The following is a 14915-nucleotide window of genomic DNA, read 5'->3' as shown; positions in this document are numbered from 1 at the left end:
GTCACGGTATTTCCCCATATAGACCGACCTTAAGCTGGTAAATAATATATTTATTTTTTTCTTCTTGACCAAATTCTAACAGAAAACGAGAGCGCCCGAGAGGGAAAACCGAGCCAAGCCACCATTTTGAATCCTCATTCATGGCTGTAATGCAAATGGCTTCCTCCTCGGTAAACAAGTGCACTTCCATGGCAGGAAAAAAACTACATTTTGCCGCCTATGTAGTCCCCTATTTATACAAAACTGAGTCATTCAGGATCCAGCCATGTTTTTGCTTGGCGTTCGCAATAGTTAGAGGTTTTTAGCTTTCTCCTGAAATGTTTTCTTTTATTTCTTCTTCCTCAGGGTAATAAAACTTGCTTCTGCTGTGAAGACTGTCGTTATCGCTATCCATGCTGTAAAATTAATGCTATTCTCCTGAGAAATGCGAAAATAAATGCTGACAAAAATTGCTGCTATGTTTGTTGTTATTGTGAACGAGCGAGTCGGCAGAGGTCCATAACCGGGGTCCATATTGTAGTATACAGACCCACTCGCCAGCCAATCAGAGCGCAGGATTTGATGGAAACCGGACCGCGGAAAAAAAAAATACATATTATTTACCAGCTGGGAGGTCCGTATCGTGAAATACCTTGACCAAGGTCTTGAAAATACTGGCCGAGGCCTACATTTATTTTTTTTTCTTTACCAAATTCTAACAGAAAATGAGAGCGCCTGAAAAGGAAACCATATTTAGAACAAACCTGCTACTCGGCTTTCTCCTGAAATGTTTTCTTTTATTTTGTCTTCATCAGGGTAGTAAAACTCACTTTCGCTGTGAACACTGTCGTTATCGCTATCCATGCTGTAAAATTAATGCGATTATACTGAGAAATGCGAAAATAAATGTTGACAAAAAATTGCAACTATGTTTGTTGTTGTTGTGAACGAGCAAGTTGCCAAAGATCCATAACTGGGGAGTGGATTGTAGGATTCCAGACCGCTCGTGTGCCAATCAGAGCGCACGATTTAGATTAGATAGAACTTTATTGATCCCTTTGGGAGGGTTCCCTCAGGGAAATTAAAATTCCAGCAGCATCATTACAGATAACAGAGAATAAAAAATAGAGAAAACTTCTCGATAAATTAAATTATTTACATATAAAAATATGAGAAAAGAAGAAAAAAAGTCCAGCAGGAGAGGTATTGCACATTGTCCAGTATTGCTTTTTGTCAGGATAGGCTACTGCTCCTTCCTGTCCTCCTGTTACCCTTCCTCCCCCCCAGAGAGGAGTTGTACAGTCTGATGGCGTGAGGGACAAAGGAGTTTTTAAGTCTGTTTGTCCTGCACTTGAGAAAAAGCATTCTGTCACTGAACAGACTCCTCTGGTTGCTGATGACAGTGTGCAGAGGGTGACTGGCATCGTCCATGATTTTCAGTAGTTTGTCCATAGTCCTCTTCTCTGCCACCGTCACCAGATTTGATGAAAAAATAAGAGGCGGTAATGAAGGGGGGGTCAGAAGATACTCAAAGTTGATCAGACACCATCAGAGCATTTTTTAAGGATTTTCCACTAGGAGACCAACTGGTCTGGGCAATATAATCACAGGCCCCAGAGTCCATGCGGCTGCACCGCTGCGGCATATTCTGTGATGCAAAATGGTTCACCAATCACCATACAGACAAACACACTACAGTGACTACACAGCTATCAAGAGCAATTACCAAGCACAAATGTTATGTCAAAGACACCAAGTTACACAGACATCGGATTCTGACATCAGCCATCTCAGTAACCAAATTTTAGTTTTGTTTTTCTTAACCAACATGATCTTGTGTGTATATCTTATAACATAGATCTTCGTTTTCCTTGTTAAATGTACACTACCGTTCAAAAGTTTGGGGTCACCCAGACAATTTTGTGTTTTCCATGAAAAGTCACACCTTTATTTACCATCATAAGTTGTAAAATGAATAGAAAATATAGTCAAGACATTTTTCTAGCCATTTTGAGCATTTAATCGACCCCACAAACGTGATGCTCCAGAAACTCAATCTGCTCAAAGGAAGGTCAGTTTTATAGCTTCTCTAAAGAGCTCAACTGTTTTCAGCTGTGCTAACATGATTGTACAAGGGTTTTCTAATCATCCATTAGCCTTCTGAGGCAATGAGCAAACACATTGTACCATTAGAACACTGGAGTGAGAGTTGCTGGAAATGGGCCTCTATACACCTATGGAGATATTGCACCAAAAACCAGACATTTGCAGCTAGAATAGTCATTTACCACATTAGCAATGTATAGAGTGGATTTCTGATTAGTTTAAAGTGATCGTCATTGAAAAGAACAGTGCTTTTCTTTCAAAAATAAGGACATTTCAAAGTGACCCAAAACTTTTGAACGGTAGTGTATACTTACATGGTACTGGTTTAAAATTTGGTCTCCCAGTGAAGCTGGTTTGGCATTGACTAGGAGACCAAATCTGGCCACTGGGAGACCATTTGGTTTAACACACAAGCCAAAGCCACACGATGGGAGTGGTAATATGGCGGCTACATGGCTTCACTCGTCTCTCCAGATTTTATATCGAGCTCAGTGGTACTGTCGTCAGAGACATGCGACTTCCGGTAATATTCTTTCAAAGTAAGATTTAAATTTTGTAGATTTTCTTTAGAAAATCTTTAGACCATTTGGTCTCCCAGTAGCTATGTTAAAAAATGCTCTGGACACCATGGTTTAACGCACAAGCCAAAGCCGCACGATGGGAGTGGTAATATGGCGGCCACATGGCTGTCGTCAGAGACATGCGACTTCCGGTAATATTCTTTCAAAGTAAGATTTTAAAAATGTTGTAGATTTTCTTTAGAAGCCAGTTAAACATCAGAATTAATATATTCAAGAAAATATGTCGACTGGAAAGTTTTTAATTAACATAAAATAAAGTAATTAAATATCAGGCAATCCTGAAAGAAAACCCGACACTGCGCATGACAGATGACCCAGAGCAGGCTCTGTGCGCATGCGCATTCGCAAGCGCCCGCACATGACGACTCTTCTGTGGGTGGGTTTTATTTTGCCGCTATGCATGTTGGGTAAAATAGTTTCAGCACACATGGCGCCTAGAGTGCTTGTGCACTGTGTCCGCTCTGTCAGGTTATTCCAGCACAGTGGAGTCATAAAATCCGCCAGTCAGGGATCACTGACTCTGGTTCCAGCCCAGTGGACGGAGTTTTTACGGGTGATAACATGCGTCATTTCCGCCATAATGGCTTTGTGCTGGTGAATGCAGTGACCCTGGAGTGGCTGTGCTGCACTGTGTGTGCAGGACATCAGTGATCAGATCATACTCATACTGTGTTCTGTGCAATTAGAATAAAGGTGTACATGCCAGGGTTACCTCTCACCTGCATATCAGTAAAACTGTTCACAAATGAAGACACCAGTTGAGTGGTTTTCTTGATCTAACATACACCTGTTCATTCTCTCACTGATCGAATCTGGTGTATGAGAGTCAACCCTGATCATGCTTGATCATCCAAGGTTACACTGGAGCCAGAGTCTGGGTGTGAGGCAGGAAAACACCTTGGATGAGATGCAAGTCTGGTGCAGGCGTTCATACTTCAAGTCAAGTCAACTTTATTGTGAAATATGCTATACATGCCGGACATACAGTACAGATGACATTTCAGTCCTCTCTGACCCACGGTGCAAACAGGCAATGCAATAAATAAAAAATAGAATTGAAATAAACAGTATAAACACTCTAGATAAGAAATAGATATAGACTAAACACTCGTATGTCATCTCATTATCTCTAGCCGCTTTATCCTGTTCTACAGCTGGCAAGCTGGAGCCTATCCCAGCTGACTACGGGCGAAAGGCGGGGTACACCCTGGACAAGTCGCCAGGTCATCACAGGGCTGACACATAGACACAGACAACCATTCACACATCTTCACATTCACACCTACGGTCAATTTAGAGTCACCAGTTAACCTAACCTGCATGTCTTTGGACTGTGGGGGAAACCGGAGCACCCAGAGGAAACCCACGCGGACACGGGGAGAACATGCAAACTCCACACAGAAAGGCCCTCGCCGGTTTCGAACCCGCACCTTCTTGCTGTGAGGCGACAGCGCTAACCACTACACCACCGTGCGTGATTCCACGCTTATGGGTACTGAAATGGGGACATGAACTTATTTTTAAAAAGTCACCTAAAACCATTTCTTTTTTTACCATCAGGTCACAAAACATGTAATCTTTAATGAATGATATGTTAAAAGATAACTTTAATTTTCTGAGATGTAATAAAAACATATTTATATGCCAAAGTCCGAACGTAACAGAAGTGTTGTGGACATATATATTCTCAATTTTAACAATGTAGAATTACTTTTTGAAACATCGGAAGGTGATGTTTTAGCAAATATAATTAATAAACGTGTAGTAGAATAAACATACACATTCTTTCAATAAGATTAACATGGTATATAGCTAGATTGTAATTAATTTGTAACAGCCGCGAGATGGACAATCGTAACAGAAGTAATGTAACAGACATCATTTTGGAACTCATAGGCTTGACTTTGGCATATAAATATGTTTTTATTACATCTCAGAAAATTAAAGTTATCTTTTAACATATCATTCATTAAAGATTACATGTTTTGTGACCTGATGGTAAAAAAAGAAATGGTTTTAGGTGAATTTTTAAAAATAAGTTCATGTCCCCATTTCAGTACCCATAAGCGTGGAATCACTCATATATATATATATATATATATATATATATATATATATATATATATAAATTGGAGCAAAAGGACATAAAATAAACAGTCAAGGGCACTTGAGGTATAGAGAGCGTGCATGTGACGTCACGAGGTCACGTGATATTTATCTGCCATCTTGGACGGCATGGCCGCGCATAGAACTTAGACGAACCCGTTCTAATTATCAAGTGTGTGGGAGTAGATCTTTCAAGAATGGTTATATCTTGTTCAGCATTTGGTTGTACCAGTAGACAGGGCCAAAAGGAGGGCCTGTCATTTTATAGATTCCCTGCAGACGAGGAGAGACGCGCAAAATGGGTGTCCACTGTGTGAAGAGAAAACTGGAACCCCAGTTCTACCAGCCGAATTTGTAGTGAACACTTCATATCAGGTAGGTGTAATCTTCTAATACATTTATATCTGATATTGAATAATAATTCTGCACAGATAAAGATAGCGGTGATTTGTGATTTTATTTTTTCAGACAAAAACATACATATTTACAACCCTGTCATTATCTGGAACGGAGTTTAGATTTCGAACATCCTTACGATAAAACGCCCTGCATAGTCTCTTTATGATAAACGCCTTAATGCCACTTACCCGTGAGGTTATCAAGTAGACATTCTTCTTCGGAACCTTCCAGAGGTATAGTTGAGATACCCATCCTGCAACAAAATATTTATAAGCTTCCAGGCTCTTGTAAGCTTTGAGGGCTTTGCCAGTGTAACACGATTCACGATTAACAAGAAAACTGTAAATGTCGTGGTAGGCCAGATCGGGCAAATCACCGGCACCGCAGCTCCGAATTTCCCTGAACAAGGATTGCGGCAAGTTGTACGGATCTGCAATCCCTAACCTGGAACACTTTTCCACGTATCGCTGCCTCATGTCACCTTCAAGATGCTGAACAAACTTAGACAAGTTATCGCGCGATGTAGATGGGGTATTTTCCGAATTTTCTTGGGGATTACTCCCTGGATCTATTACGCTCGCGCAAGGTAAACAATCCTGAAGCCGTCCAATATGGCGGAGTAAACACGGACGGGTCACGTGACTGCACATTCTCTATAGCAGGTAAACATGAAATAACCAGTATAAACAATAAACTAATAGCTGTTAAGGTGAGGTAGTGCGGAATAGTGCAAATGAGCGAGGTAAAGTGAAATGTGCAGTCCCTGAGTTCAGTGTGCGAATGAATGTTGAGAGTATGTGTGTGTTGGGGGGGACTGTAAGGGTGACATGATGTCAGATGCTGAAAGTGGGCGTGCGGGCAGAATCTGTGGCGGGGGGAGGAGGGGCAGAACAGGGAGGGAGTTGAGCCTCCTGACCGCCTGGTGAAAGAAACTGTCCTTGAGCCTGCTGGTTTTGGCCTGGAGACTCCACAGTCTCCTCCCCGACGGCAGCAGACTGAAGAGGCTGTGAGATGGGTGGGTGGGGTCACCTGCAATCCTGATGGCTTTGCGGGAGTTATAGATTTCCATAAGAGAAGGGAGAGAGACACCAATGATCCTCTCAGCTGCTCTCACGATGTGCTGCAGAGTCTTGCAGCAGGACACGGTACAGGCGCCGTACCACACAGTGATGCAGCTGGTCAGGATGTTCTCAATGGTTCCTCTGTAGAATGTGTGCATGATGGGGGCCGGGACTCTTGCTCTCCTCAGTTTGTGGAGGAAGTGCAGACGCTGTTGGGCTTTTTTGGCCAGTGATGCGGTGGTGTTGTTCCAGGACAGGTCTTCAGAGATGCCAATTCAGACTCACCCACCCAGTTCACCCGCTGGCGGGTAACCAGAGTGCATTGAGCAAACTTAAAATGCGTATCACGGGTAAATTCAGGAGCAAGATCAATGTAATTCTCCTATTTCATATTAAACTTTGGTCAAATATCTGTGGCATTCTCTGCAATCTTTTTTTACCTTGTGCAATACCAGAAAAATTCCGTTGAAATCAAGCCATTTGAGTTGAATTGGTCCGCCTCTGAAAAAACTTGGCATTTGAATTTCCCGGCAAACATTGATTTTCGTGACGTCGCGTGCGGGACGCCTCCCTCTGAATCCTACGTCAGCGCTGGTTTGTTTATGAGAAAACGACCTGGTGGTTTTCTGCAAATTTCTTCAACGTTATCGCGTAATTATTAAAATGGTTAACAGATGTATTCTAGGAGGGTGTAGCAACACCAATCTTGATGGGATTAGTACTCATCGTTTCCCAAAAGACCGGACAATGAGAGAGAAATGGGAGCGCTTGGTCTACACAGGCTGTGCACTGAAACCGTGCAAAGCTCGCACAGCCTGCTGGCGCTTCCGCAGATAACGTCACGAATCTGGCTCCAGACTCCCTTGGGATTTTTCCAGACGCATTTTGTTATTTTATTTTTTTCTGCTGTAGACAGATGGCCTTGTGCAAAATTACCCTTCTGGATGAGTGTGTAAAGGGACATACTTTCATATTAAAAAAAACGAAATTGGTCCAGAATATGCACTTTAAAATCAAAAAGTGACCCTGGAGCTGTCACGTGATCACAGATGATCAAACCTTGATTTTGTTAAATATCTAAATTCAGGGGGCGGCACGGTGGTGTAGTGGTTAGCGCTGTTGCCTCACAGCAAGAAGGTCCTGGGTTCGAACCCCGGGTCCGGCGAGGGCCTTTCTGTGTGGCGTTTGCATGTTCTCCCCATGTCCGCGTGGGTTTCCTCCGGGTGCTCCGGTTTCCCCCACAGTCCAAAGACATGCAGGTTAGGTTAACTGGTGACTCTAAATTGACTGTAGGTGTGAATGTGAGTGTGAATGGTTGTCTGTGTCTATGTGTCAGCCCTGTGATGACCTGGCGACTTGTCCAGGGTGTACCCCGCCTTTCGCCCGTAGTCAGCTGGGATAGGCTCCAGCTTGCCTGCGACCCTGTAGAAGGATAAAGCGGCTAGAGATAATGAGATGAGATGAGATCTAAATTCAGGAAGCCTTCTTGATTTCTATACTGTATTATACATCACCCAGCCAAAAGTATGTGAACACCTAACCATTACACCAACAGTACCAGTCAGAAGTTTTGACACGCCTCTTCGTTCATAGGCTTTTCTGTATTTTGACTTGTAGAATAATAGGGCAGCACGGTGGTGCACTGGTTGTTAGCACCGTCACCTCAGAGCAAGAAGGTTCCCGGGTTCGAACCTCATAGCCGACAAAGGCCTTTCTGTGTGGAGTTTGCATGTTCTTTCCGTGTCTGCGTGGGTTTCCTCCGGGTGCTCTGGTTTCCCCCACAGTGCAAATACATGCGGGTTAGGCTAATTGGTGGCTCTAAATTGACTGAGCGTGAATGGTTGTTTGTCTCTATTGCCGCTTTTCCACTACCAACGCAGCTGAGTTGGGCTGAGCCGTGCCGAGCTGAGTGGGGCTGTTGGAGTTGCATTTCGACTACAACCGCGCTGAACCGTGCTGGCTGGAAGTGGGTGGACACATTGGGTGGAGTTAGAGAAAGTGGGTGGACGTCACGTGATGTCGTTAGGTGGCGCAAACAGTGACATCAGTGATCTTTTAAGCGGTAGTCTCACGACCCGGATAGTAAACAATAAACATGGAGTCGTTAGTGTTGCTGGTCTTGGTGCTGTGGCTTGTTGTCACCGACAACGCCAACAGATACTGGCAAGAGCGTATAGATGAGGCGAGGCGCATAAGGCTTCAGAAATTCTCGTAATTCGTAATTCTTCCGGGTTTACGGTGTTTACAGATCCCAGCGTGCTCGCAGGGCGTGTGTGGGCATGTGAGGACACTCCTCCTCACCAATCAGTGCACAGGGGAGTGTCTCCTCACACCCCTAGCCCCACTCAGCTCAGTTTGGCTCGCTTCAGCCCTACTCCAAAACCGTGCGAGTTTTGGGTGCTAAGCAGGGCTGAAGCGAGCTGAGTCGTGCTGCTCTAAGGTAGTCGAAACGCGAGCCGTGTCGGGCTGAAGTGAGCTGAAAAAGGGTAGTGGAAAAGGGCCATAAGTGTCAGCCCTGCAATGACCTGGTGACTTGTCCAGGGTGTACCCTTTCTCTCGTCCATAGTCAGCTGGGATAGGCCTGTGATTGCCTGGTACCCTGCACAGGGTAAGCGGTTACGGATAATGGGTGGATGCTTGCGTTGCTACAGGAGCACTGAAGTTAGGAAACATAAGGGAAGGTGCTCCGGTTTCCCCCACAGTTCAAAGACGTAGTCGGTAAACTGGCTGCTCTAAATTGCTTATAGGTGTGAATGCGTGTGAATGGTTGTTTGTCTGGGGAAGCTGGGACAGGCGTCGCAAGCCGGCAGTAGATTGGAATCAGAATCAAGTTTCTTGCCAAGTATGTTCTTGCCAAGTATGAATTTGCTTTGGTGGCTGGTGCTTGAACAGTTAAAATAAAATAACTTAGCAAAGACAAAAAGTAGCTATATGCATAGAATAAGAAATAGAAGAATCTGAAATATACAAATTTGAAAAGTGGACATAATTGAAGGGGTATGTTCATGTATTGTTGAAGTTCAAGCTGTACAGTATGTCTGGAATGTGCAAAAATAGGTCACGTGATGATGAAGATAGTGTGTGAAAGGAAGAGAATATGTGCAGTGGGTTAAATACATTGCCAAGCTGTACAGTGTGAGCTGGAATGTGCAGTAAAGGTTCACAGAAGGAGATGCATGACATTACCTTGAAATGTGCAAAATCGCCGTTCAGAGAAAAAGTGCATTCATGTTACAGATTGGAAGTGTGAGGTTAGAGTCGGTGGGGGGGTCTCTGACCTTATTGAAGAGTCCAGCTGCAGTGGGGAAGAAGCTGGCCTTATGGCATGAGGTTTTGGTTCTAATGGACCGCAGCCTCCTACCAGAGGGGAGTGGTTCGAAGAGTTTGTGTCCGAGGTGAGAGGGGTCGGCCACGATCCTTTCTGCTCTCCTCAGGGTTCTGGACTCGTACAGAAGGTGGCAGCCAATCGTCCTCTCAGCAGAGCGGATGATGCGCTGCAGTCTGCCCTTGTCCCTGGCAGTGGCAGCAGCGTACCAGATGGTGATGGAGGAGGTGAGGATGGGCTGAATGATGGTGGTGTAAAAGTGCACCATCATTGTCTTTGGCAGATCGAACTTCTTCGACTGCCGCAGGAAGTACATCCTCTGCTGTACTTTCTTGGTGAGAGAGCAGGTATATGTTTCCCACTTCAGGTCCTGGGTGATTGTAGTGCCCAGGAAGCGGAAATACTCCACAGAGGTTACTGGGAAGTCAAACAGGGTGATGGGGCAGGCTCTGGCAGAGCTCCTCCTGAAGTCCGCTGTCTTTCGAGCATTGTGCTCCAAGTTGTTCTGCCTGCACCAGGACATTAGATGGTTAGTCTCCCACCTGTAGGGAGACTGGTCCTCTTTAGAGAGGAGTCCAAGGAGGGTGGTGTCGTCTGCAAACTTTAGGAGCTTGACAGTTTGATGACTGGAGGTGCAGCTGTTGGTGTACAGGGAGAAGAGTAGAGGAGAGGAGAGAGGATGCAGCCTTGGGGGGGATCTGATGCTGATGGTTCGGGAGTCAGAGATGCGTTTCCCTAGCTTCATGTGCTGCTTCCTGTCAGACAGGAAGTCAGTGATTCACCGGCGGATGAAGTTGGGCACGTTCAGCTGGGAAAGCTTGTCCTGCAGAAGAGCCGGGATGATGGTGTTGAAGGCAGAACTGTTATCCACAAACAGGATCTTCGCATAGGTTCCTGGGGAGTCCAGGTGCTGGAGGATGAAGCGAAGAGCCATGTTGACAGCGTCGTCTGCAGATCTATTGTGTTTGTAGGCAAACTGTATGGAGTCCAGGAGCGGGTCAGTGATGGCTTTGAGGTGGTAAAGCACAAGGTGCTCAAAGGATTTCATGACCACAGAAGTCAGGGCGATGGGTGTGTCGTCATTTAATCCTGTGATCCTTGGCTTTTTAGGGACAGGGATAATGGTGGAGGGCTTGAAGCAGGCTGACGTGTGGCATGCCTCCAGTGAGGTGTTGAAGATGTCTGTGAACACCGGAGACAGCCAATCAGCACAGTGCTTCAGGATAAATGGTGAGACTGAGTCGGGACCTGCTGTGGGTGTCCAGCTTCTTAAATAACTTCTTAACGTCTTTCTCTAGAATGGAGAGAGTTGAGGCTGTGGTGGAGGATGGATAGGTCTCTGAGGTGTGAAGTTGTAGAGAGGCCCTGGCAACAATAGAGGTGGTGGGAGTGGTGGGCTTGAGCTGGAGTGTGGAGTCACAGAGGGTGTTATCAGGACAGTCCCACTGTCTTTCAAAGCGACAGTAGAACTCTTTCATTTGGTTGGCCAGGCACAAGTCGTTAACAGAGTAGGGGGCTGAAGGTTTGTAACTAGTGATCTGTCTGAGCCCTTTCCAGGCAGACGTAGATTCGTTAACTGAGAGCTGCTGTTGGAGTTTCTCGGAGTACAGACGTTTAGCTTCTCTCACTGCCTTGCTAAACCTGTCCCTAAACTCTTTAAATCTGTTCCTGTCCCCACTTCTGAACGCTTCTTCCTTTTGCCACCTTAACTGTCTGAGCTTATCTGTGAACCAGGGTTTGTCATTATTGTAACTCACCCTGGTTCGTGATGGAACGCAGCAGTCTTCACAGAAGCTGATGTGTAGTACGTCACAGCCTCTGTGTACTCATCCAGACTATTGGTAGCGGTCCTGAACACGTCTCAGTTTATACAGTCCAAGCACGCCTGAAGGTTCTCCGCAGCCTCATTGCTCTACATCTTAGATGCCCTCATTACAGGTTTCCTCAGCTTTAATTTCTGCCTGTATGCAGGAAGCAGGTGGACCATGACATGGTCAGAGTGGCCCAGTGCAGCACAGGGGACAGCGTGATGGGCATTATTGACTGTAGTGTAGCGTAGCAGCGATCCGAAATATTCTCCTCTCTGGTCAGGCATTTAATAAACTGTTTGTATTTTGGTAGTTCGTGGCTGAGGTTACCTTTTGTTAAAGTCACCGAGGACAATAACGAGGGAGTCTGGGTTAGTGTGCTCCACACCCACTATCTGATCAGTCAGCATGCACTGTGCATTCTGCACATTGGCCTGCGGTGGAATGTAAACACCAACCAGAATGAATGAAGCGAACTCGCACAGGGAGCAGAAGGGTTTACACTTAATGATAAATGATTCCAGGTTGGGAGAACAGTGTTGCAGGATCACTGCACCTGCCACTGTTGACATACAAAGGGTGGTGGAATCTGTTTTTATTCCCTGAGAGATCCGTGTTACGGTCCACTCTGAAAAGTTGGAAGCCGGCCAGCTACAGCACAGAGTCTGGAGCGAGTCCACATAGCCATGTCTCCGCGAAGCATAAAACGGAAGATGAATGAAAGTACTTCTTTCTCCCCACCAGCAGCTGGAGTTCGTCAAGTTTGTTGCACAGTGACTGCACATTGGAGAGAAATATCACAGGTGGCAAAGTGCGAAGTCCATGCCGACAGAAGTGCACCAGCACGTTTTCCTCTCCTCCAGCATCTCGCTGAGTGAGCAAAGATGAGCGCACCTTTGACCAGAATGTCCAATATTTCCATAGAAGACACAAGAAAAGTTGGTAAGAAGTCCACTGGAGTTGTTCCCTTCATGTTCACGAGCGCTTCTCTGGCGACAAAGAGTCAAGTATTGCAGCAGTGAACTGAGTTTACAAACAAAATAAAAGAAAACAAATGTGCCCCAACACACCGAGGCACCTATCCGCGGCGCCATCCTGGTCATAAATCTTGATATCTTCATGGAGCTTGCTTTGTGCATGGGTGCATTGTCCTGCTGGAACAGATTTGAGCCTCTTGGTTCAGTTAAGGGAAGTCCTAATGCTACAGGATCTGTGTGCTTCTAATTTTGTGGGGACGACTGTAATGGTTGGGTGTCCACATACTTTTGACTATATGGTGTGGTTCAAACGCGTCAACCAAGTTTACAGGTGGCTTCGGTGGCACTAGCATAGTAATTCCCAAATATGGATCGTGACATTGGGCCCGGCTGAGGCCGATCGTGTCGGGAAGGTGTTCAAAATGGGAAGGATTTGTTTCCACGGAGTTCAGGTATGTTTGGGGTTGAAGCAGTATAAGTATTAACTGAATTGTTTAAATTGCTTATCTTGCATGTTAAGGTTTATAAATACCACATGGTGTCCACAATTTATTTTGGAATTTGAAAGTTGATTTTTTTTTAATACTCCTGCTTTGAAGGAGGGGTGGTATACTGTTTTTTTTTTATCTCTGTCCGTCCATCCGAAACACCCTTTTTCTCAGCAACCACAAATCATAGCCATTTGGTGCCAAACTTCAGCTTGGGGTTCTGTACCATGTATACCATTTTCAGGTCTGTCACACATCGACTTCCTGTTTACCGACTGAATGTATTTACGAAACCTATAGCGTGGATTTACAAAATTTTCATAGCATTTTTCTCAGCAACTACAAATCACAACTGCTTGATATTTGGTAGGGAGATTCGGCTTGGGGTTCTATACCGTATATACCGTTTTCAGGTCTGTCACACATCGACTTCCTGTTTACCGACTGAATGCATTTACGAAACCTATAGGGTGTATTTTGACACTAGGCCATCCTTAAAAAAAAATTCATTTCCTGTCCACCGGGTGAGCAAAAAAATTTTCAGTCGGGAGGGAGGGATTTTTCATTTATTTATTTTTTTTTACTATATGGATGGATAAGAAATCGCAATGCTGTGTTTGCTTTTTCTTTCAGTACTTTATTACAAAAGCAGACACATTTAATAAAATATGACAGTTTAATCAACTGAAACTTGTACAAAAACTTCAAGTTAGCATTTTAAATGCTGACTGCAACATTTGCAAAACTTTTACAAAGGTACTTAAAATGTCCGACACACGGACTTTTTGTAGTTCTAAATCGACCGTTAGGCCTAGTTCGGATGAAATTACACTATTAAAATGATCACTGAATGATTTGTTTTTCTGAATCTTTACTATTTTGTTGTTCGCTAGAATACCATTTTGCGATTTCACACTTAAGCAAATGTTTGAAAACTCCGGCTCTCCCTCCTTCATGGTGGGTGCCATTTTTTTGTGCCGCACGGTGCATGCGCAGAGCTGATTCAGTTCTATATTCTGCGCAGAATGCAGGGCTTTCCACAAGCGCCGGCTGCTGGCCATACAGCCAGCCGACTACACAATTAAGTCCAGCCGGCTACTTTAATGACTATTATTTTTGTAGCCCACAGGCTCTAAATATTAATTTTTGATTTTAATAAAATTAAATGTTTATCTAACGGACTGACAATAATGTCAAACTGAACCGCACTCATTTAAGTTGTGATTCGCGCTGTTTGTACTGATAATAACCACAAATTCCCCGCAGACTTCGTTGATCAAGGGAGAGTAACTCATCCGCGGCCCCGACATGCGGTGTGTGCGCGCACGGACGCTCAGCGGAGGCAGTAGTGTGTCGGGGCCATCGGAGGCGACCTCGGCGGGAACAGAAGCAGAGATCACGCTTATTTTGTCTCCGGTAAACCAGTCTTCTCTCGTTCAATTACGTGCTGGCATCAAAAGACACCGTTGGTTGTAAATGAAACCAAACTGAGTGGTTGGAGTGTATTTTCATACACAAATGGAGAAATGTTCGCTGAGTGTGTAATTGTGTAGCCCCACTGCAGACCGTTGTCGTTGTTAATTCATAGCATGCTCAGCTGCGTGAATGTGTCATGCACCGAAAATAAGAGATTTACAAGCCAGGAACGCCTCATGATGCAATACGCAAGAAAAGAAAGAAGATTTACTGCCATTTTACTTTGTATTTGAGTAAAGTGAATAAATAAATGGTCTGTGGAAAATACATTTAATCCTGGGAACTGCGTGCACAGGAGTTTATTTTGTGTTTACTCCCCCCCGGCTGGCTACTAATTTGTCATGGCTGGCTAGTATGAGCCTTAGTGGAAAGCCCCGGGAATGCATAAATGTCAAGTTCGATTTTAGATTTACAAACCTGAAAAAAATGTTGAAAAACCAGCGTTAAAAAAAAATTTCAACGGCACTCACCCGGCCGGTGGACCGGAAACAGAACATTTTTTAATAATGGCCCTATTTCAAGAAGCAAAATGCTATTTCAAAATGGCAGTTTACCAGGATGCTATTTGAAATCCCTGGGGAGAGACACTGCTCTTTACTTACTTGTTTC

General features: G+C 44.6%; 1 protein-coding gene across 1 annotated transcript in view; it reads left to right on the top strand.

The window, feature by feature from the left end:
- The first annotated feature begins 3093 nt into the window (after nucleotides 1-3093).
- Nucleotides 3094-14915, top strand: part of ndufab1b (NADH:ubiquinone oxidoreductase subunit AB1b) — a 38393-nt gene continuing 26571 nt past the window's right edge. The window contains exon 1 of the mRNA XM_060902523.1: nucleotides 3094-3219. Coding sequence (XP_060758506.1) covers nucleotides 3094-3219 — 126 coding nt within the window. The remainder of the gene's footprint in view (nucleotides 3220-14915) is intronic.

This window comes from Neoarius graeffei, chromosome 20 (genome assembly GCF_027579695.1).
Source record: "Neoarius graeffei isolate fNeoGra1 chromosome 20, fNeoGra1.pri, whole genome shotgun sequence".
NCBI classification, from domain to species: domain Eukaryota; kingdom Metazoa; phylum Chordata; class Actinopteri; order Siluriformes; family Ariidae; genus Neoarius; species Neoarius graeffei.
This window is presented reverse-complemented; position numbering and strand designations above follow the sequence as displayed.